Source organism: Mytilus edulis, chromosome 8, assembly GCF_963676685.1.
Source record: "Mytilus edulis chromosome 8, xbMytEdul2.2, whole genome shotgun sequence".
NCBI lineage: Eukaryota > Metazoa > Mollusca > Bivalvia > Mytilida > Mytilidae > Mytilus > Mytilus edulis.
Genome location: NC_092351.1, coordinates 1,548,983 through 1,574,077, shown reverse-complemented (window position 1 = coordinate 1,574,077; position 25,095 = coordinate 1,548,983). Strand labels below are relative to the sequence as shown.

Below are 25,095 nucleotides of genomic sequence, written 5' to 3'. Positions count from 1 at the left end.
AGCCAAAAAATATCTTTCAGTCGGTAACCAGATTAAAAGATTTTTTTATAATTTTAGAATCAATCTGGAAAAATATGCCTGCTGAGATAAGTTCAGGTAAAACATCATGTTTTCTCAATAACATCTTATATATGAAAAAGGAATATGGTAATAGATACACACAATATAATATATACTTTTTTCAAAATTACACAAGCTCACAAGCATAACGCTTGAGGAAAACAACAACAAAGAAAGTTAATATTATTAGTCCAAATAATTATGACATCTTGAAGGCTAATATTAATTTTTTTTCTTTGACGCCTTACATGGCAGGATAGCTGCAGAACCGTAGCTCTTAGGTCCTTATGTTATTTTTTGACTATTTGCAGACCATAGATCCGCAAATAGTCAAAAAATAACATAAGGACCTGGCTAAGAGCTATTTTTTTCTTTGACGCCTTTAAGGCGTCAAAGAAAAAATTATAATAGCCTTTCAAGACGTCATAATTATTTGGACTACGGTTCCGCAGCTAATGGCAGGAAAGCAAACATTTAAAATAGCTTTCAAGATGTCATAATTATTTGGACTAAATAATAGTACAAATACAAATATTTTATAAATACAAATATTTTATTGGCACAAACACAATTACAATAATCATGATAATTGGCAAAGGCCCATATTTCAGTGCATTACAACAATGAATACAGCATACTAGTTGTTAAATTAGCTAAAATCTCGTTTCTATACACCAAACATTTATATATATAAGAACTACCGGTAGTCACTTTCAGGACTTTTAAAAAATTACTATTAATGCAACTATTAACATTTAGTTGATTTTCACCACAACCATGACAACATGTAGGAAGTATATATTTAATATAATATTTCTGAAGTTAATTCTGTAATTGGAAAAAATTTCACATTTCAGTAAAAAGTGATTTTCATCTTCTACCTCACCTGATTTACATTATACATTACCAACTCGTTCATCAGTGGGTAAACCTAAACATCCCCCTTTTTCAATAGCAAGATTGTGTGCACTCAATCTTATTTTACAGAGAGATGACCTTTCTAATCTATTACTTAGAACATCAACATAAGGACTACGCTGATTTGGATTATGAAATTGTTGGTAAAATTTTAGTTTTGATGAATCATGAATTTTTGATGATTGATCCTGTGTGCACTGATCAATCACTCGTTGTTTAATACTTGGTAGATATTGTTTAATAGCATGAATAGAAAAGTTTCCCCCAGCTAGGTTTGAAAATCCTAGATTGTTTAAAATAGAATAAAGTTTCTTTAGTCTCTAATAGTCAAAACACATGAAATATACAATGAATAAATAAAAGGTAACAATCTATGTCAACTGATCTTTGACTGCTAAAAATATAGGTTTATTCATATTGATAAACACACAAAGGAGTGAATAGAAACATTCAGTGGTTGACCCGGAACTTAATTCTAGAACTTTTCATAAAAGGGGCCCACAGAAGTAAGCAAGTTAACTTGTAACATTGCAAACACAAACTTCGTCAACTTATACTACTAGCATGACATATATATAGCTATAAGTCAACTCGGATCGACCAACATAAAATCATACCATTGTAAGTTGCAACATTCAGAACTTGTACCACTGCAAACTCCTACCATTAAATAAACTCATCATAGATACCATTGCTTGATAATATGTCTGCATGAACAAGATAAGTTTAGTTTCATTTTGAAAAGTAATGATACAGACATTAGTACTGCATGTACTGTATGTGTAGCTGGATTAAGCGATATGTATGATTCTTACATTCATTTAAAGCAGACATAATTGTATGACGTTCATTATCACTGTATCATTGATCATATTTATACTAACCACCCTGAAAATATAGTTGAAACAAATGTCCCCAAAATAGCCCTTAGTGATCACTATCCAGTATGTAATTACGAGAAAAATAAACCAAAAAATAAACCAAAAAGATGTTCCAAGCTTACAGCATAAACAAATTAGGTACATTGTGAGGTATCGATGTTTCAAAAACTTTAATGAAAACAAGTTTTTGGAGGAATTAAATAAGACAAATTTTGCTCAAATTGAACAAATAAGTGATATTCAATCTGCCACTGACATGTGATATAAACTATTTCTGTCAGTTATTAACAGGCACGCTCCTGTCAAAGTAAAAAGAATTAAACATATACGCCAACCAGATTGGCTTACAGATGAGATAAAAGACGCTCAAAAGAAAAGAAACTATTATCAAAGCAAGAGGGATTGGGAAAAATTCCGTTATTGGCGCAACAAATGACCTAAATTGATAGAAAAATCTAAACAGTCCTTTTTCAAGCAAGCAATAGAAAATAACAAAAAACCTAAAGAAATTTGGGCTTTACTCAAAGATTTAAAACCCAAAACCCAAAACCCAAAATGAAATTCCATCTACCATGAATTTTGACAATAAAGAGTATGATAATGTGCAAGATATAGCAAATCATTTCAACAGTCACTTTACAACAATAGGTGATAAATATGTTACAAATAACAAGCAATATCAAGCAAATAAATTAAATGATTATGTTCAAGATAAAATACCCGCTGGTGTTAGATTTACGATTCCGTTTATTAAACTAGACGAAACTAAGAATTTAAATTACTTTCTAAACTAGAAACATCAAAAGCAACTGGACTTGATGAAGTTGGTCCGTTTTTCATTAAACTGTCATTGGGAGCTTTAGCCCCAAGTATAATGTATTTAATAAACTTAAGTATACTAGCGGGTGTTTTCCCAGAAAATCTTAAATTAGCTAAAGTAACTCCAGTATTTAAAAATGGTGATAAACATATATGCCAGAAAACTACAGACCTATATCAACATGATCAATACTTCCTACATTATCAAAAATATTTGAAAAACATGTCGCAAAACATTTTTATCTATATCTGTCAAAATATAAAGTATTAATTACATGAGGCACAATCTGGATTTCCGATCTAACCACTCATGTCAGACAGCCCTTACCTGCTTACCAAATTAATTGACACATGACTCAAATGTATTGATAATGGTAATGTTGTAGGAACAGTCTTTCTAGATTTAAAAAAGGCATTTGATCTCGCTAATCACACCATTCTCTGCCATAAATTACATTTATACAAAGTCTCTTATCATTCAATAAAATGGTTTGAGTCATACCTGTCTAATAGAAAACAAAAAGTGTGCTCTGGTAATACAGCCTCAGAATCTAAATGTATCAAATATGGGGTTCCCCAAGGGTCCATTCTAGGTCCCCTTTTGTTTGTCTTATTCATAAATGACATGACTTTAGAAGCCACTCATACAGCCATTGATATGTATGCTGATGATACAACACTTCATACATATGGAACAAATAAGGAAGAGATAGAAAGGAAACTAAATTACGATGCCAACACCATAAATAATTGGTGTCTGAACAATAGGATGGTTATAAATCCCTTAAAAACTACTTCTATGTTGATTGGAACAAATAAGAAACGGACTTTGCTAGGAAATGATATGAATATATGTATACAAGATAGCCCAATCACACCCGTTGAAATACAGAAACTTTTGGGTGTATATATTGACAAAAATTTGGACTGGAAATTTCAAATTGACTATGTATGTAAAAACTTAAGTTCTCGTATCGCACTGCTATCTAGAATTAAGAAATTCTTGGATATAAGTAGTAGAAAGCTGTTTTATAATGCTTGTATTCTGCCCATATTTGATTTTTGTTGCTCAATATGGGGAAATTGCTATGAGGATGGATATAAAAAAAATCTTAAAATGCAGAAAAGAGCTGCAAGGGATTATACTTGATGCACCAATACTAACACCTAGTATAAATTTATTTAAAGAGCTAAAGTGGTTGAATTTCAAATCTAGAATTTCATATCATAAACTTATTCTTGTTCATAGAATTTTAAACGATAAAGCACCTGATTACTTAAAGGAACTCTGTTGTCCAATTGTTAACCTACATACTAGTAGTAGAAATCTAAGGTCATCTGCAAATAATAATTTAGCTGTTGTACGACCGAACACAAATTCAATGAAGAAATCTTTTGCATATAGCTCATCTATACTTTGGAATAAACTACCAAATGAAATAAAATGTTGTGAAAACCTGGACACTTTTAAACAAAAATGTGTTGATTTCTTGACTATAAATGATTTATAACAACTTACTCAAATATTCTAATGATCTGTATGTTATGTATATATATATGAATTTATTTTTCTCTTGTTTTACAGACAGTTTATAGTTAGTATGAATAGTGCATTTACATAATATGTTAGAAACTGTTAGCTTTGTAATATTTGTACTGTTTGTTCTTTGCGAGGGCCTCAAGGTAGATTAGGGAAAGCTAATTGAGTCACCCTCTTTAAATAAAGTCATTACTTACTTACTTACGTAGTTACTAGTATACATACTTTTTAAGGGGCCAGCTGAAGGGCGCCTACGGGTGTGGGATTTTCTCGCTACTTTGAAAACCCATTGGTGGCCTTCGGCTGTTGTCTACTCTATGGTCGGGTTGTTGTCGCTTTGACATTCCCAATTTCCTTTCTCAATTTTATTATAATGTTGTTAAGAACTGTAGTAGTATTAAAGGTTATTGTAATAGCTTGAATTAATATAATATGAATAACACCTCCACACAATGTACATGTAGATATAAAATATGTGTCTCTTATCATCAGTCAAGGGTCTACATGGTCTAACTTAAATAAGTTATTAGAGAAAAATAACATACATGTTGTATTGTGGGCTAAAATATAAAAAAAAACTGAGATAACATATGTACATGTATGTTACATGTTTCACAGGGACAATAAACAATCTTTATTTTGTTAAATTTTTCATAAGTTCTATTGATATTATAACGTATATGTATACTAAACTTTGCAAAGATATAACAGTTCATAGTACACCTAAAATGTATGTTATGACAGAAAATATATTACTGCAATAACTAAAGGGTGTTATTACAGCTTCTATACATCTCTTTAAAGCCTTTGCTCAGACATTGAGACATACATGTATTATATCACAATGTACATTTCAATTTATTGTAAGAAAGATAAGATAAGATAAGATAACTTTATTAGCACATGTAGCACTAACGCATTGACAATAAATGGTTATGGCAACAAATTAAAGACATTTACAATAACACATATATAATAAAGGAGTGACAGTGGATAATTATGAGAGAAATATATAAAAATAAAAGAGAAGCATATACATTATTACAGAATCAAGTACCTTTTAATAATGAGTTTCTCACCAACAAGCATTCATTCAAATAGTTGACAGAAATGATGGACAGAGCTTGTAATGAGACACTGCGCAAGATTCCAAGTAATTCCCAAGTGTCTCATTAACTCTCATATAATAAGTTACATGCCTGTAATAACTAAGCCTTGTTATTACAGCTTAGTTTTCCCTTAAAGGCCTTGTCTCATGGATTAACCATGGTTGATTTTCTTTTTAGAGAATGAATGTGTAGTGGGTAGAGCTTATTTATATATTAGGTGTAATTAAACAATATATATTATAGTGCCGCCACCATTTATTTTAATTGCTACCTAATTAGTCTCAACCCACTATACATTAGAAAATCCAAATTTCTAAGCCAAAACCGTTCACCTTAAACATCATGAACATGTTAAAGGGTAATTTTTTATTGAGAATATATATGAATAAATAGATTGAATCACGTTTCTCTATGTTTTATTTTATAAGAGAACAAGCAGTCTTTCTTTTAGCTTTTTATTCTCAAAGTTAGTTCTGAATGTTAAGACCAAGCCCAGATAAACAAAAGGTTTTCATTGTATTTCTCTTGTTGTCTCATGGTACTGAAAGATTGTTCTATCGTTGCTGTCTAGACATGCATACATATGTTAAGTATATTAAAGATTCCTGGATACAAATCTTTGTTTATAACATCATAGTTTGGAAATCTTGAACTATATATAAATACTTCTGAAGTCCCGGAAAAAAACAAGGAACTATATATAAATACTTCTGAAGTCCCGTAAAAAACAAGGAAAAGAATCAAACTATTTCCCAGTTCTTTTTATCAACTTCCAAAACAAGTCTTTTAAATTATTTTTACCAAGCAAGGAGAACAAGCACTTTTATTTTGAACATCGAGAATAAGCACTTTTAATCTCGAGACATCTATAATTTAATAAGAGGAACACATTGAACGAGGCACCCATTTAAATAAAATAAAAAAGTAAAATACGTTAATCATGTGTACGCAACTGAGTTTTTGCGTACATGTTGCTACACGCCTGTTTACAAATGTTGTACAAATTTTTGTTTAAATCTTTTAAAAAAAGTTGAATTTCTTGAAATTTATACAAAAATTTAATGAAAATTTAAACAATATACAATTTTGTTTTCATTAAATTTTTACTTTAATAAAGAAAATAATTTCTTATATTTAATACCAGATTTTAATGAAAACCTTGACAACAGACAAAAATACAACTGTTTTATGTTTTCACAAATCATTATAAAAAAAATATGAATATATCCTTATTACCATTTATATGACCATGATGACATGTATGAGTGAAATTTAAATATTTATTCTTCATTAAACACCATTTGAAATCATTTAAATACATGAAATAAGTTGGTAGGAGTTTGCAATGGTACAAGTTTACCGTGGTACGAGTTAGCAGTGGTATGAGTTTGCAATGGTATGAGATAACTATAATTCTCACTGACTGATCTTAGGGGATTGGGGGCTCCAGTCATGCTCAAGTAGTTCCCTATATAATCAACAAAATTTTTCCCACGTAAGGGTATCAATTACAATTCCCAAATATGATTGGGAACCAAAGTTTTAGACCAGGACCAATTTCAAGTTATAATCTCTGTCTTTCCCAAATGATAGCACAACTTATTGTCAGTTAAATACTGATGGTATGACTCCAATTTTCTGGATATAAGTCAGAGAGATAAACCAAAGACTGATATATATACACTCCCGACAAGATGATTTCCGCAAAGTCCATCTAAAGACGCGGACTATCGCGACGGAGAAAATAAATTACAGGTACATTGTATCACCTTGATCATCTGCATATACATATACATATATATATATCAAAACTTAACAATCCAAGTCATTGCTAGTCATGCTAGTTGGAGCAACATTGACATGGATATTAAACAATCGTGGATCAAATAAGCCCCTTTAAGGGACGCCACATGTGATATAAAGAAGTTACCCTATTTATACCCACATTCTGTTTTCTGCTTGTCAAATAGGACTTAAAACAAGATATAGATCTTACCCCAATAACATCTAATTTTTCACATAAAATCTGTTTCACTTTATTAGATATGATAGAAAACTTGCTTTGGCTAGTGTCAATGCATAACAACAATGGAGATCTTTCCCAACTTTTTGAATTTCCAGAAACATTTATAGGTACATTGTATATAGCTTCAGGAGATCTCATTATCTCATCAGCACTATTATCATGATTCTATTAAGTATGTTAATAAACTTTAGTTTTCTCATTTTAGGTAGTTTTCAGAAAAATGTATCAACCTGAGTATTATATAAAATGAAGATGTCACAGTAAATATCAAATGGCTGATGTGGTAACAGGGGTAGAAGCCTCAGCTATCAGTGTCCTAAAGAGAGCTGTGGAAATGGATACAGCTCGACGGTTTGATGAATCACTAGTGTGCTACCAAGAGGGCATTAATTTACTGTTACAGGTGTTAAAAGGTAAGGATATATAGTGTTCAGGTGTAAAAATGAACACAGCTAGATGTCATTTAGGTAAGGATATATATATGTATAGTGTTACATATACGAAGATGTGATATTAGAACGGATGTTATAGTACTGAAGACAGCAGCCATATGTAAGGTCTAACATGTCTATGGGGTTTGTAATTAGGTGGGTTTTCAGTAAGGCATTTATTAGCTCTGTAGATCTAAATGTTAATAGGATATATATGTCATGTATATGGTAATAGGCTTGCAACTGGCAGTTGGTTTCATTGTGTGTTTAAAGTAATCATTTCACCAGATAGATAAGAAACAAGGGAGATAACACAAAACATGCAAACAAAATACATTTAAGTGAAAGAAAAACAGGCATAGGTCAAATAATAAAGGACGGAAAAGAGAAAAGTTCATAGAATAACTGTTACACAGACGAACAGCAGTAATACAAATGTGTTTCATTTACTGGCACAGTTAAGATTATTTTGGAACTAGATTGATATCCCTTACACATTTAGAATTGTATGCCCGTAGCACTAACAATGACTAGGTGAAGGGGCTGTAAAGTTTTATCATTGACTCTCCTTTTGCTGTCACATTTTTGTTTCAACACACTTAACTTTATTCATTGTTATTTGTTCTCTTAAACAGTTTATGAAAGTTATACACAAGGTAAGAATCAACACTAGTGGTTCATTTATTGTTCTAGAGATTTACCCCTTTATTACTTGGAAAATTGCAAAGCTTGAACCATGGCATTCCTATCTGACTCAGACTGAGTGTGACTGCTCACACTTCTTTTATTTTAAAACTAGTTATCATGACTAACCTACAGAAAACTAAAAGATTGAGCATCTGGAACTCCACTAAAAACATATCTAGGGTAAAATCATTTATTTTAGATGGGTAAGCTCTACACTAGTAAATGTGTTTCTGTATTTCTGTCAGTTTGTTATGACTTTCTTTCTTATGCACTAGGATCTAGAGAGATTAAACAGAAAATAAAGCTTGTTGTTTTACAGATTGACTGAAGGTTTAAAACATAAGAATTAATACAGAATTTGCATTATATTACAGCTACAAGTGACCAAAGTAAGAAGGAAAGATACAGGAAGAAAATATCAGAATATATGGACAGGGCAGAGCAACTCAAATCATTCGTTATAGAAACAAAAAATGGTAAATTGAAGTAAAAATTGATAAAATCTATAATTATATACTGGAATTAATTATGCAACCAATATGCCATTTGATTGTGATTTGCCATTTATGTTTGCCAGAACTCATGGTACTATGTAAAAAAACATATTCATTTAGATTTGCTGAAAAGATTATTATATATGCTGATATGCTAAAAAATGAATGTGAGACGTAGGAATTACTATCTAGTGTTGTACATGTGATATTGTCTGTCAGGGTTCATCTGACTTTAACCTCATTTTCCTTGTTCATTTGTCAATGAAGGAATGGTTTTTAGCAATGAGCAAAACCCATACTGTATTAATAAATATTAGTTTTCCAATTTTTATCTAGCTGGAGGATCCCATGAACAGATCCAGATAGATGACAATGCTACAGGGTTTGGAATGGAGAAATTATTTTCACGTTTCATGACAGAATTTTTGACAGAAATAGAAATAGAAGATCCCTACATTAGATCACACCATCAAGTAAGTTATTAATAGAAATAGAGGATCCTTACATCAGAGCACTTTATCATCAAGTAAGTTATTTATAGAAATAGAAGATCCTTACATCACAGCACACCATCAAGTAAGTTATTAATAGAAATAAAAGATCCTAACATCAGAGCACACCATCAAGTAAGTTATTAATAGAAATAGAAGATCTTTACATCAGAGCACACCATCAAGTAAGTTATTTATAGAAATAGAAGATCCCTACATTAGAGCACATCATCAAGTAAGTTATTAATAGAAATAGAATATCCTTACATCAGAGCACTTTATCATCAAGTAAGTTGTTAATAGAAATAGAAGATACTTACATCACAGCACACCATCATCAAGTAAGTTATTAATAGAAATAGAAGATCCTTACATCAGAGCACTTCATCATCAAGTAAGTTATTAATAGAAGTAGAAGATCCTTAGATCACAGCACATCATCAAGTAAGTCATTAATAGAAATAGAAGATCCCTACATTAGAGCACATCATCAAGTAAGTTATAAATGTCAATGTAATTAAACCTGATAGGGGTTTTACTCATTGTTAAAGGTTGTTGGGTGCATATCAAACTCCTTGTTACTAGTATTATAATCTTTCATAATCTGACAATTTTCTATCACAGATTTTCCAATGTTTCTTATTCTGTGCCATATAAATGGTCTTCTTTTACTTTAAGGGTCCCTATACTTGAGATTTAATGTTCATTCATGGTTATGGTTAAGTTAGGGGATGTTTTAGGTTAGGTTTAGGTTTTAGGGTTAGGGCTGGTGTTAGGTTTATGTATGGGTTAGGGTAAGGTTTGGGGTTAAGAATAGTTTAGTATATCCCTTTATGGGTTGGAACTCCTAAAGTAAAAGACGGCCTTTAAATTAAATAAATTAAAGTAAGATTATAGATTGATTATAAATATTATAGGTCGGTCTTACTTTAATTCTTCTCAAGTTGTCTCGCAGTAGTTTTTTTGTTGAGTTCTTCAAACTTAATTTTCTGCTTGCTGCTTGACAAATAGCATTTAAGAGTAAGAGCAAAGACTGGTAATTTTAAAGAACTTCTAGCTCTAGGGGGTGTTTAACGACATTGACTACTCATGACGGTCTCACAAGGTCAAGAGTAAGAGGAAAGACTGGTAATTTTAAAGTACTTCTAGCTCTAGGGGGTGTTTAACGACATTGACTACTCATGACGGTCTCACAAGGTTAAGAGTAAGAGCAAAGACTGGTAATTTTAAAGTACTTCTAGCTCTAGGGGGTGTTTAACGACATTGACTACTCATGAGGGTCTCACAAGGTTAAGAGTAAGAGCATAGACTGGTAATTTTAAAGTACTTCTAGCTCTAGGGGGTGTTTAAGAGTAAGAGCAAAGACTGGTAATTTTAAAGTACTTCTAGCTCTAGGGGGTGTTTAAGAGTAAGAGGAAAGACTGGTAATTTTAAAGTACCTCTAGCTCTAGGGGGTGTTTAAGAGTAAGAGCAAAGACTGGTAATTTTAAAGTACCTCTAGCTCTAGGGGGTGTTTAAGAGTAAGAGCAAAGACTGGTAATTTTAAAGTACCTCTAGCTCTAGGGGGTATTTAAGAGTAAGAGCAAAGACTGGTAATTTTAAAGTACCTCTAGCTCTAGGGGGTGTTTAAGAGTAAGAGCAAAGACTGGTAATTTTAAAGTACCTCTAGCTCTAGGGGGTGTTTAAGAGTAAGAGCAAAGACTGGTAATTTTAAAGTACTTCTAGCTCTAGGGGATGTTTAAGAGTAAGAGCAAAGACTGGTAATTTTAAAGTACTTCTAGCTCTAGGGGATGTTTAACGACATTGACTACTCATGACAGTCTCACAAGGTCAAGTAAAAATAGTGTGTCATGGTAGTTTGACCAGTTTAACCCTGGAAACTTAAAAAAAGAAAATGTGGTATGATTGACAAGAGACAACTCTTCACAAATGACCAAAAGACACAGAAATTAACAATTTATTAGCTAAATTAAAAGCATGTTTAAAATCTTGGTCACTATGTGGGTCTTGTACAAAGCAGGTTTCTTACTCATATGATATTTCCATACTCATATCAAGTTAATGTGCTTTCATTTGAATATATATGTAAAACTTGCCGCTAGACATTGGCTAGCCATGTTTCAAAAATAAATTCAGTTTTTGTTTAGATATTTCATTCAGGATGTTTAAAACTATCCTTCAGATTGGGCTTAGTACAATGAACATGAACATCTAATTCTCACAGGATCTTCAAGACATTACATGAATTTATAAGTTCATTGCCAACAGTTACATTATCAATAAAGACAATGACATGGTTTTTTTTCTTCAGATATGTAATTTGCTGAGATTTTGTGAAGTTGTTGTAAAAAGTCAGTGTCCAGTAAAGGAGATACGATTTCTGATCGGCAGAGATGAGGTTGGTACATAATACATTTACTTATTACTTTACTGTTTATACAAGAAATTTGAACACATAAAATCATATTTAAATTCTTTAAGATTGTGTTAGTAAATGGAGGCACTTTGTATTTGATTTCATATGATAATGTTGACAGCTTACTGGACATGAGAATCAAAATGAAATGCTGTAAATTCAGAAATTAATTCGTGCATTTATTATTGCGATTTCGTCATTTAAGACTAAAATGGGATTTTATTTTTGCAATCTTCAGAAAAATCCTGTTTGATTCGTATTTTTTTGTCTCAAAATACAAGTTTTAATTATTGCTATGAGAACCCTGTTACATTTTTCGCAAAAATAAACACATTGTAATAATTTCTGAATTTACAGTAATATTTTCCTTCTCAAACCTCACTTAGCGTATAAAAGTAAATTGAAGTAATTAATGTAGTGTCTGTTAGTGAAAAGATGGTAGTGTAAAATATTTGACATACAAGAAAATAAAACAACAAAAATACTGATCTCTGAGTAAAATTTAAAACAGAAAGTCCTTTATCAAATGGCAAAATCAAAAGCTCAAACACATCAAACAATTGGATAACAACTGTCATATTCCTGACTTGGTAAAGGGATTTTAGAATGTAGAAAATGGTGGATTAAAACTGGTTTTATAGACCTAGCTAAACCTCTCATTTCTGAGAATATTTTGTATAAAACATACAACAGATATTATAAAATAACCATTGGAGAAAGTGAACTTAAGAGTACCAACATTTTCTCTTTTCATAAAAAAAATAATGAACCCTTGTTAAGAACTAGTAAATGTGATATTTTACATACACATTTTACATCTGGCTAAATAACAAAATATATTTTTTAGTATCCTGATGCTCAAATGCAACAACAGCAGAAACTGAACCAACTAAAGAAAAGTTTACACAATCATGGAATAGAATTCAACTGGTCCTTTCATGATTCTCTACATGACAGGGAGATTAGGTAGGTAGTAAACTGAGTGAGGGATACAGTTCATATGGATGAATAAAGGATCTTCATTACCTGTTTTTTACAGGCATACTGTCATCACTGGTTATCTATGATCATCCTCAAATAATTTTGTCTATTGACCTGCCATCTTTAAAATAATGTCGGTTTAATTCATAGAAGTGAAAATTTAGTTTTGATTTTCTGTTTCGCCCATTCTTGTTTTCCATTAAAATTAATCAACTGTAACTGCTTAATCCCTCTTTTATTGTAACCTAAATTGTCCTCCTTGTTACAGTTTTAATGCAATATTATTGTAATGAGTGTTTATCACTTGTACAGATAGTTGGAGACACTTAACATTGACTAATGGGAGATTACACTTATTGGATGATTGACTGCAAAATAACTTTTCAGCAAATGCTTATTCTATTTAAAAAATAAATTAACTTAATTTTCAATTTAAAAGGAAGAACAAAGTTTTATCAAGTTGGATGGGTGCTCATATTTGAATTGCATAATCCATAAAGCAGTTTTATATGACTGCAATGTTAGACTCTTTATAGTAGTAAATATTAACACTGTTTTATGCAAAGTAACAATCCTGCATATGGAGTCTATATCTCAAAATTTATCCTCTATTTCAGAGCTTCCAAATATCAGTCTAAATAATTCCCTTCATGTGGGATTTTGATTGGTGAAATTTCATCCATAATTGAATATTCATCCATCTAAGATATTCTCAATGATTTTATGAACATTTACCTCTTTATTATTATCACAGAAAACATATTTAAGCAAAAATGATTTATATGTTTAACATTTGACCTTTTTATTTTAGGTTTAACACTGGATGGATTGTAAAGATAGGAAGAGGATTAGATATATACAAAGCTTCAGACAATAAATTCTCTATAGGATCAATTGACCTTGACCTACGACCTTGTCATAAAACTACTGTAGATATATTTCATACTAAATCCATAAATAAAACGAAAGATGATACATCATGACAAATGTTAGATTCATAATTAAGGTATTTTTTACTTGAAGGTTAATATACAATATGTATATTGGAAAATATTAATATTGTCCTACATTTGAAATATCTTGATTCAGGCTTTATCATGTTTAAATACTATTTAGAAGTAGATGGTTTAGACTGATCCGTGAATACAATTTAGTTAAGTGAACAGGTTTCTCTGTTTAAATTCTCTAGAAGTTTTATCCTGTGAAATGCAAATCCTAATTAACTGAAACCTAAAAGTTAAATTTTTAACCTTTTATACGTGAATTTTTTAAGATGAAACATGATTTTGTTCATTTATATCATTTAACACATTTAAAAGACTGAAAAAAAGCACAATGATAGAGGGAGAGGGGGAAATCGGAGGGGTCCTGATCCCCAAAATCCCTCTGAGGTCCAGAACTTAAAGAAATTTAAATCTCGACATCCAGAAATTTGATAAAAGAATTCCCGGATCCTGAAAGGATCAATCCCAAAATCCTGAGCTTAAAAACACCCGATCCCACCGTCCAGAAAAAGTCCCTGCCACCTCATGATATTTTTGAAACAGGGGATTTTTCCATACCAAATATCACACTGAAAACTTTCACAGCATGAGCAAATAATTGCTCTTTATTTCACTGTGCATTTAATTGAAAAAGGCATGGAAAATTCAAAATACTTTAATGTTAATAAAAAGGTCTTAGTTTGGACATTTCCTAGCATAAAGAATAAAAAAACATTGAAACTTAACAAGACTTTAATATTCAGTTATTTTTACATTTTGCCTGTTTCATTGCCATTATTTCATGAATATGTAGTGGGGTGAAAATCTTCAGAATTTGTTTTAGATCATTTACTTTTATAATCTCATAATTTTTTTAGAATTAATATAAGTATTAAAATTTTTCAAAATGATATATATCAGGTATTTAATGCAGGTACTGTTTACATGTAATAATCTTCCACCAGTTATGTTTTTTAGCATTTACCTCATGTAATACATGGTATTTTACTTCCACCTTATCTTTACAAGATTGTTTATATAATAGTTTATGATAAATTATTTATATTGTTTTTATACGACCACAAAATATTTTTTGCGTCGTATAATGGTATCATGTCGTTGTCTGCGTCGTCTGCATCTTCCGAAGACACATTTAGTTTCCGGACAATAACTAAGGATTTAGTAAATGGATCTCTATAAAATTTTACCAGGAGGTTCAATACCACCAAAGGAAGGTTAGGATTGATTTTAGGGGTTATGGTCCCAATAATTTAGGAATTAGGGGCCAAAAAGGGGTCCAAAATAATAATTTTTGTAGTTTTCAAACAATAACTTGTGTTTAAGTGTATGAATCTCTCTGAAATTATACCACAAGTTTCCGTACGATGAAGGGACGGTTAGTTATGACTTTGGGTTGTTATGGCTCAAAATGTTTTGGAATTAGGGACTAAAAAAGGGGAATAAGGGGCAAAAAAAGGGGGGAGTAGATTTTCTGGACAATAACTTTAGATTTAGTGAATGGATCTCTATAATTTGGTACAAAAAGGTTTAATACCTCTAAAGAAAGATAGGGATTGATTTTGGGGGTTATGGTCCCAATAGTTTAGGAATTAGGGGCCAAAAAGGGAGCACAAATTAAGCATTTTTGTAGTTTTCAAACAATAACTTGTGTTTAAGTGTATGAATCTCTCTGAAATTATACAACAAGTTTCCATACCATAAAGGGATGGTTAGTAATGACTTTGGGGGTTTATGACTCAAAATGTTTGGAATTAGGGGCAAAAAAGGGGAAAAACTAGGTTTTTCTGGTCAATGGACAATTAGGACAATTTAAAAGCAGTGTATTGGGGAAGGTAATTCAAAAACAGTTAATATACAATGTTGGGTATGTTCAGATTTACCTCCCTTACACTACTTGTAAATTATGTGTTAAGAAATGTCTGGTTTTGGACTAATTGCCAAAAAAAGGGGGGTGGTAGTAGTTTTCAATATTTTCCCCCCAAATTTCTCAAATTCCAAATTTTTGAAAATATTGCATAATAGATTAGTGATCTTGACATTTGTTTTGTGTCAGAAACTCATATTGTGTCAATAATTTGATCACAATCCAAATTTAGAGCTGTATTGAGTTTCAATGCTGTGTCCATACTTGCCCCAACTGTTCAGGGTTGTATAAAGCTGCACCCTTCGGAGCACCTGGTTGTCCATTCATTACATTACATTGCATACTTATTATTAATAAAAATCTTTAATAATTAATAAGTCATGATGCTGTAACATGTCAGAAATTATGAGAGTGGGTTGCTTTTTATTTTGCCGTCTGCATTTCAGCTTTTATCTAAGCTTTATTGGTCAAGTGGTCCAAGTTGATGGTTTATTTGATAATTAACCCGTGAAAACTGAGGTCTGTGAGGTTGACTCCAATCTTTGTTAACTAGGATTGCCAGATTTTCACAAACCATTCCCCAGGCTCCATATAGCCAATGGCGCTGAAACTGGCTTTAAAAACAAACAATCAAATAATCAATCTTCCATCTTAATTTCCATTCATTTATTACAATATTTTATATGTTTTGAAAATATTTTGAGTTGAATGTGTATATGAGTATGTTTGTAATTTTTACTTCAATCTAAAAGAAAAAATGTATTTATATGTCAGTACAGTTGTGATCTTGGTTTTGAGTTCAATGTGTTTATTGTCAATACATGACTGTGCTATCAAGTTGAACTTGAAACTTGGTTTATAAAAACATCACCAATGTATGAACAAATTGAGAATGGAAATGGGGAATGTGTCAAAGCGACAACAAACCGACCATAAAGTAGACAACAGCTAAAGGCCACCAATGAGTCTTCAATGTAGCGAGAAACTCCCGCACATAGAGGCATCATTCAGCTGGCACCTTAAAAAAATATGTATACTAGTACAGTGATAATGGACGTCATACTAAACTCCGAATTATACACAAGAATAACTAAAATAAAAAATCATACAAAACTAGCAAAGGCCAGAGGCTCCTGACTTGGGACAGACGCAAGTTTGATTAAATTTATACATAATTATATTAAAAAAAAACTCATTCAATGATTTTAACCTTACTCTTTTAATTGTTTGTTATAAGTTCTGGTTCAAAATTTATTGTATAAACCACTCGACAATGTGCTATAAAAGATGGAAATAACATAATGAAATGCAATCCAAACCTTTAATATGGGACTGACTTGATATCTAAATGTTCCAAGGCTTATCACTACCTTTTTTATACACAAAATATAGTTCAAGGATCATAACATTCTATACATCCTATCCATGAACATTTCAAGAAATATCAATTTAATTTATGCTCAGATATTCAAGGCACAAAATGATGTGACATTTGTCAAAAAAATTACATAACTTTTGCAAGTGCAGGAATCTAATAACTGTTCTAAAAGAAGAATGATGTCATTGTTAAAATCTTCTTTAAAAATTTGGTGTTATTTTCCTTTGTCTAGAATTGCTGTGAAATCAACTACATATTCAACCAATGCAATAATTAATTTTACCTATCACTGATAAATTGAAGCAATTTTTACCGTTCAGTGCTTAAAAGCACTTTGATCAAATTTCATGCCTCTTAAGCATTTTTCTGGAATTTACCATCATTAAGAAACTTCAAGTCAAATATTGCAAACCATGGATGTATTAGAAACAACACAGTTAAAAAGGTATATGACTAAAAATGGTCTAAAATAAAGGCAACAGTAGTATACTTGTGTTTAAAAGTCATAAATTGATTGAGAGAAAGCAAATTCGGTAGCAATTTCAACCCAGGGAAACAGAACAAATATAAGAGGAAAACTGAAACAAAAGCAAACGTCAACATACATAGAAACGAACTGTTGGATAACAACTGCCATATTCCTGACTTGGTACAGAATATTTTAAGATAAAAATGGTGGATTGAACCTGTTTTTATGGCTAGCCAACCTCCCGCTTTTACGGTAATGTTAAAATATTACGCTAAAATGAAAACAAAAACCCATGCAAGCACATTAACACAGAGACACATACAAAAACATAATATAATAGTTGACACAGCATGCAAACCGCAGAACAATCAGGAACACCTACATCAACGACAGACGCGACAGGAACATAAACAGTGACGCTCTAATGTATCAAATATGTAATCTAGAACTTCACACAATTATTTTCATAACACCAGTCCAAACGATTTTCACGATAGTAATGGTATTATAAGGCTATTTTAAAATTATTTAGACTACAAAATAGACAAATCCATCTTCATTCCACTTTGCAGGCTGGAGTTGAAATCTGAGTTTCATTTTTTTTATTGAAATTTATAAACATACACTTTTAGAAAGGTTTGCTACAAATCATGTCAGTACCGAATTACTAACTACTGAGCTGATGACACCCTCTGGGTACTCATAGTCATCCAACAGAGGTATCGACCCAGTGCTATCAAGAAAAGGGACATTGAAGCACTCTGTTCCACATTGCTTAAAATAAAAGTTATTCCAGACATTAAATTGAATCTTATGTTATTTCAAGTGTTGCCAAAACTTGCAACATGAGAAGAGATGAATAAAAAGTAACTATGTAGAACTTCACTTTTATTTCAACATTTACTTGCGTTTTAAATACTGAATATCTAAGTCCGTGTGTTTAAAATACTCATAAAACAGAGCATGAACTTGAACTGTTGTCATCCTCCTTTACACTGTTACCTTTTACATCACATTGATCAATCTTATTAGAACCCCCTTTACCTGGACAATAAGCATTGTCCGTGTGTGCTGGTTTCTGAGTAGGACAGAAAACAGAAGAATTATTTTCGTACTTTTTAAGTATTGTTGCCGCTCTGTCTTTTGCAAATTCACGTGTTGTCACGTCATCAGGGAGGTATGGAGGAAACCTTTTCAAATCGTCCAAGCCCCGAATCGGCCATCCCCAAAATTCGAAAACGAGGCTTAGATTCCTCTTGACTACATTGGAAAACGTCTGTATCCACATGTTCTCTTTTTCCTGCTGGTTTGATGGTCGTTTGTCTTTTGGAAGTTTATCATAAGTCCTGAATACAGATTTGTAAGTACCCAAGCCAAAGTCCCTCGCCAACTGTGCGTACACTAACAACGCTATACCAGCATTAGTACACCATTTGCCATACTTTGCTCCTTCCTGTAGGCAAAAGTGTGTGTATGTCTATACAAATTAAAACCTTTGAAATTATGGATTTTTGAATAAATTTATTGTTATAAATTATGACAGAATAATATTGCTCATCACCGCCATATTTATACAACATCTGGTAATGATTGTGACATAAAGTTCAAGTGTAATGTTTTGTTGGTTGACACAAATCAATCAAGCTTTTGTTTATACAATAAATTAATCAGCAGCTGGTATGTATATTTCAAGTTTCAAATAAACGTTTTCAACACCGGTTATTTTTTTTGCAGTGATGAAACAAGAAGAAGGATTGTGTATAAATTTGAGAAAAACACCAATAGATATAACTTATGATATATCTTACCCGGAGATACATGCTGGCATTTTCGAACTTTTCTCTGACCCAGAGATGCTCCCATGGTTTCACATTGCAAACTACGTCCATAGCATGCAAAGTAAATATATTGCAAGTCACCTCCTTCGTTCCACCCCATGTCCACATAGAATCCTGGAAATTATGTCCCAGTTCATGGAACATTCCCCAACTTCCTTTCCTGTTGTTTACGTTTAGAATGTGGTCTCTGGACAATAGGAAGCAGTCCTTGTAGATCTAATTACAAATGTAAAATGGTTCATGTAATAATAAAACTTTGTCTTTGAATAAATGCTACACTGTAAACATATTGGTATTTGATAAAATTCTAAGACGTTTGAGGCATAGGGCAAAACATCTTCATACCATTTGCAAAATTTCGTTAATAAAATGATAATAAAATTGAGAATGAAAATGTAGGATGTGTCAAAGAGACAACTACCCGACTTTAGAGCAGACAACAACTGAAAGCCATCAATGGGTCTTCAATGCAGCGAGAAACTCCCGTAACCGGAGGCGTCCTTCAGCTGGCCCCTAAACAAATATGTATACTAGTTCAGTGATAATGGACGTCATTTTTTCAGACAAACAGACAAACATTGGTGCCCAACCAAAACATGGACAACATAGACAAATAAAAACTGAACAACACAAACCCCTTTAAACCTGAGAAGGATTAAATGTAGCTGGACATGTGAGCAGATAAAAATCCACATGTGGCACTCTTCAATATAACTTTCTATTTTTGGTTTAACAAACATGAATCACGCTAAAATAAGAAAAGTCAAAAGGCTAAAAAAAGCACAGATTATAAAAAATTCTAACATATTTTCTTGGTCAATTTTAAAACCGAACCTTATTAGGATCTGCCATGTCCAGATGGGTGACGATTGGATAACCAGAATGCATGTAACCAATGGACGGCTGTTCATCTGTAACCACCCATTGTCCTCTACCATTAGATGGGTCCTTCCCAAGTAGGTCAATGTGGGCAGATACTACAGAATCCCAAACTTTCATCGTCATTGTTGGATCTGAGAGCTGTCTTACTGACGCGGATGGTAAGGTCAAGGCTATCTTGTCACCAATGATATCACACCATAACCCTGGCTTGTAACGTTCTACAGTTTCCCATGTCTCTGCCGTTTTGTAAGTAAATATGGGAGCAGGTACGACATTGTGTAGCTTCAACTTCAATTTATCGTTTGTACTTTTAGGCGACTGTAAATAGATCAGTCCTCCAAATGGACTGCAAATGTTTAGTGGTGTTGAAGAAAAATTTCCCAATTCGTTTGTTTTAAGCTCTTTCTTTATTCTGATCTTAGGCCATCGTCTTAGCTTAGAATCAGTATTGTAAAGCTCGTCACCATGCAGACCAATAATAATATTCCATGGTTTTTTCGTCTTGCTCCACGACAATTCCATAATATAACCAGCAGGAAGGTAACATCCCGTTGAATGAAATTTGTGTGTCTGTGAGGAAAATTCCAATTCGATAGACTGAACTTCCGGTGTATTCTCAAATGTTCCGGGAAATTCATTAATTCCTTCTGCTAATATTACATTCCCTTCTATGCCATCTCGGATCATAATATCGCACATAAGCATCGCAGCTTTTTTGGCGCCATGTGACTCAACGGGTTTTTTCCGTGTTGGTATATGGTCGTTATCTGGTGATAATTTCTGAATCATTTCCACAACATGTGGTTTGTGTTTGATATATAGTTCCTCCGATAAGTGTACTACACTGTGTATTAATCCTCCAAATATGTTAATCTTTTCTGGGTGCTTGTTAATTGCTGAAAATAGATCACTGGGCTTTGCATAATCCGCCATATTGTCTTTTACTAAGAGTTCCGCTAAATCGCTATCATTCTTGTACATTAATTTACCAGCATAAGCGATACCTATTGCCTTGAAGATGATATTGAGCGGTATATTTTCAACGTCTATTTTATAAACCTCCGCAAATCCCCATGGGCACAATCCACATATCAACCCACCTCCTCTCTCTACCCAATCAAGTAATTTTAATACACTGTTATCGTCTGTCCTAACCGGAAGTCCATTCCATGTTAATATTCTACATTCAGGAGGAAGCTCATCGAAGTTATTACAGTAATCAGAAAAACAAGGTATCTCATTTCCCTTGTCTGTGTTTTTCGTTATCCAATTTCTGATATTTTCGTTGAATCGTTTATTTTTACGTTTCGTATCATTCTTTCCAAAACTGTTAACAAATACATTGTGTGAAAATACAATTAGTCTTCCTTTACCAAATTCAGCTGAAAAAATACACAGTATTATATGATAAATGGTTAATTTTTACATTTACAAAAACCCTTCAAATAGGAAAACCAACGGTCTAATCTATTTAATAAAAAAAAAACACTTATAAACCACACAAAGTGAAACAAACGACAACCACTGAACATCAGGACCATGATTTAGGACAGGTGCATTAGGGAAACATCACAACATATATGTGCCATAGAAAGATACACTATAAAATATGAATGTATTATTGTTCTTATCAAACTCAAATAAAAGTACAATTGAATATATCAACAAAACATAGCGATGTCATTTTTTATCAGTATTTTCAGAGCAATAATTGATGATGACATAAAATACGAACATATGTTATAGATTAGTAGGTGTTGCTTTCATTATATTCCTCCTCGCTTTTAGATGTAATGATGTTTTGATGTCTTTTGCTATTTATATGTCAGTGTCGACATTGAAAGTATGTTGCCGATATCTTTTTCAAAGTTTTTTACAAGCATAGACGTTACGTTGTTCAAACACAAAAATAACCCCGAATGGAATCAAATGTAACCATGACATATGAACAATACAATTGTAAAACCTTTTTAAATTGAAATTCGTATAATATCGATGGAAACGTGACCAGCATGGGAAAAACACATGTATATACCTATTTGTATTCAATATAGAACATTAAGAAGAATCAGCGCAATAAAGAATACAAACCTGCCGCACATAAAACGTGTCCTTTCTTGTTTGCAAGGATTGCTTGAGAATTCTCTCCGTAAACAAAAATGACTCCCGGGACACAGCCTGGAAATGAAACCATGTCAACACCGTCCAGAATCTCTCTTTTCCAGTCTTTCATTTCTATTGTCTTCTACAAAATTATGACATATATTATGCAATTTCGCAGTTAACCTTTTTTACATCAATTTTTAAGCACATAATTGATTGGACAAGTACAATGTATGTGCGCACCAAAGAAAAAACATTTTATTTTGGTGTGAATATGTAATAAAACATCTCTAAGAATATTTTGTTGTTTCCTTTTAAAAAACTGTGACAAAAAAGTTATGGAATTCATTTAAATTTCTTGATTGATCGTGTTTCCAAACAACATGCGCACATTTGAAAAATCTTACTACTACTATGTGTAGACTTATTGAATTCAAAACAATGAAAACAAGCAAGAACTGTTCACCATGTTAACTTATTTACTGCACTACATTACACTTACCAATCCGTGTTCAGAACATTTATAAAGATGAAATTACAAGAACCGTATAGGGAAAACGGTAGTATTAAATTTTCCAAGCATTAGGTTGGCCTTTTGTGTACCCAAGGCAGGTGCAGGAAGTCAAATAAGGAGCGTTGTGATTGGATGTAAAGGTACAATATACTTTTTATTTATCTATGAATAACTGCAGTGTGTATATTTACAATATAAATTTTAAAACCTATTGAAATATTTTCTAGAGAATTATTCGAAAAGACTTGCAAAATTTCATAAATTTGGTGCAAAATGACGGTGGGCATGGATAACTTAAACAAGCTCCGTTGGAAGTTGGTCATGATACTGTTTGGCTTTAATTTTTAAAACAGAATAATAAAGTACTAACACAACATTTAACTGTTGTATCCAGGTTTTTATCTTAAAAAGTGGTAAATTTAGAAAATGTTAACATTGTCGCCTATGGCAGAATAGATAGTACCGTTTTCCCTATAGCAATGTATAGAAATGATATTATAGAAAAAACAATTGTAACATAGCCAAATACGACTTAAAATCGAAGAGTTTGTCTTGATCATTACAACAAGAGTCACTAGGGAAGTGGAATTGCTACCTATAAGCATCACGGTGTTCACCTTTCGCTTTGAATGTTGATCGTGCTATTTTACATGTTTTATAACATTAACAGTACCAATTTTCCTTCACCAGATGCGCATTTGACAATGCATGTCTCTACAGTGATGCTCGTGGCCAAAATATTTGAAATCCAAAGCTTATATAAAATTTTATTTTTTGTTTTGTGTGATCACCTCATTTTAAAACAACTTTCTGTAAGGAGAACGTACTTTTTACTCGAACAGGGATATCATGATACAATAACTTTACCAACAGGTGCACTGTTTTTATTACCGAAAAGATGTATACACACACACCGACACCAATAAATATTAATATAACATACCTGATAAAGCTTAAGGTTCTAATACAAAGTATACACAGTAAACCGAATTTGGTCATGAAATCATTATACTAACAGCTGTTGGAACATGATGTCATTTTTATTGTGTGATTTTGTCAATATCAAGAACGTCGAGTTCAATATTCAAGACATTATATATGTCAAAGTTATTTATTATATCATTTAACTTGAACTATACACATGTTCTTCACACTAAATATAATATTGTACTCTGATATATCGTTTCTTTTCAGAATAATACACAATCGATTATGAAAAATAAAACGTGTACTGATCTGTGATAAGTGTGTTATTATTTTGAAATTCGATATGTTTGTTGCAAATCAAAGTTTAACTTTGAACTTGACATATAATTAACGACGGCATAAGGTAGAAACACGTTGATAAACAATCAACTCCGGATCCGTTTATATATATGCGTTTGTTTTCGTCTGTTTTCAGCAACAATAATCAGTAATTTATATTTAATAAGTGTTTTAAAGATATAAAACTCTGCAATAATATTGAAAATCTATAACCTTCTGTTGAACCTGTCAAAATTTGAATTACAGATTCTTTAAATTTTATTTCAATATTTCACAGATTCAGTGTCGGATCCAGAAATTTTCATAAATGGGGGCCCACTGACTGCCTAAGAGGGGGCCCGCTCCAGTCACGCTTCAGTGATTTCCTATATGAGCAACCAAAAAAGGGGGCGGTCCCCCTGCCCCCCTACTCCCTCATAATTCGCCTTTGAGATTAATAAGAAAGAATTGGACTAACTTTGTTATGGAGATGAGCAAATAATGCGAAAAGGCTTTTGTATGGTTACCACTTGTAATATTTTGTCTGAGAAATAGAGAGCTGTAAAACGAGTATTAACATATAAGGCATTAAAAACTTTATATTATGAAGGTGATTATATTTTGACAATGTAAGTGTAAAATGAACAAGTTGACTTCTTTATGACGAAATACAAAATACTCTTTAAAACTCATTCTGTCCGTGAAGGTCCGTTTGTTTTTACAATATGATTGAACACATAAGCTACCTTATGCTAGCACCATAGATTTATGTTCTTCCCAACGAATGCTGAAAAAGTGTCATTGTTATAAACTAACAGGCTAATATGTTAGTTATTTATTTTTCTTACTTTTTATTCTGGAATACGAAAAAAATAAGACCAGAATAACCTTAGATGATCGTCGAACGACGAACCATTATATTTGAAGTTGCACATAGGAAATAAT

At 32.1% G+C, this 25,095-nt stretch overlaps 2 protein-coding genes across 3 annotated transcripts; one reads left to right on the top strand and one right to left on the bottom strand.

The window, feature by feature from the left end:
- Nucleotides 1-4: 4 nt before the first annotated feature.
- Nucleotides 5-16,128, top strand: LOC139484588 (MIT domain-containing protein 1-like). 2 transcript variants are annotated; one of them, XM_071268361.1, is made up of 7 exons: nt 5-96; nt 7,559-7,766; nt 8,846-8,947; nt 9,302-9,438; nt 11,768-11,854; nt 12,720-12,838; nt 13,665-16,128. In XM_071268361.1, the coding sequence occupies exons 2-7, from the start codon at nt 7,625-7,627 to the stop codon at nt 13,834-13,836; spliced, it is 759 nt and encodes a 252-aa protein (XP_071124462.1). In that variant the 5' UTR covers nt 5-96; nt 7,559-7,624; the 3' UTR covers nt 13,837-16,128. The 2 variants fall into 2 exon arrangements, with proteins under 2 accessions (XP_071124462.1, XP_071124463.1); XM_071268362.1 differs by lacking the exon at nt 5-96 and adding an exon at nt 1,760-1,780.
- A 2,313-nt stretch (nt 16,129-18,441) lies between these two features.
- LOC139484584 (TRPM8 channel-associated factor 3-like) lies at nt 18,442-23,935 on the bottom strand. The gene is made up of 5 exons (XM_071268356.1): nt 23,849-23,935; nt 22,380-22,533; nt 20,241-21,670; nt 19,377-19,622; nt 18,442-19,021 (listed from the first exon to the last, which is right to left on the bottom strand). The coding sequence occupies exons 2-5, from the start codon at nt 22,519-22,521 to the stop codon at nt 18,518-18,520; spliced, it is 2,322 nt and encodes a 773-aa protein (XP_071124457.1). The 5' UTR covers nt 22,522-22,533; nt 23,849-23,935; the 3' UTR covers nt 18,442-18,517.
- Between the last annotated feature and the right edge of the window lie 1,160 nt (nt 23,936-25,095).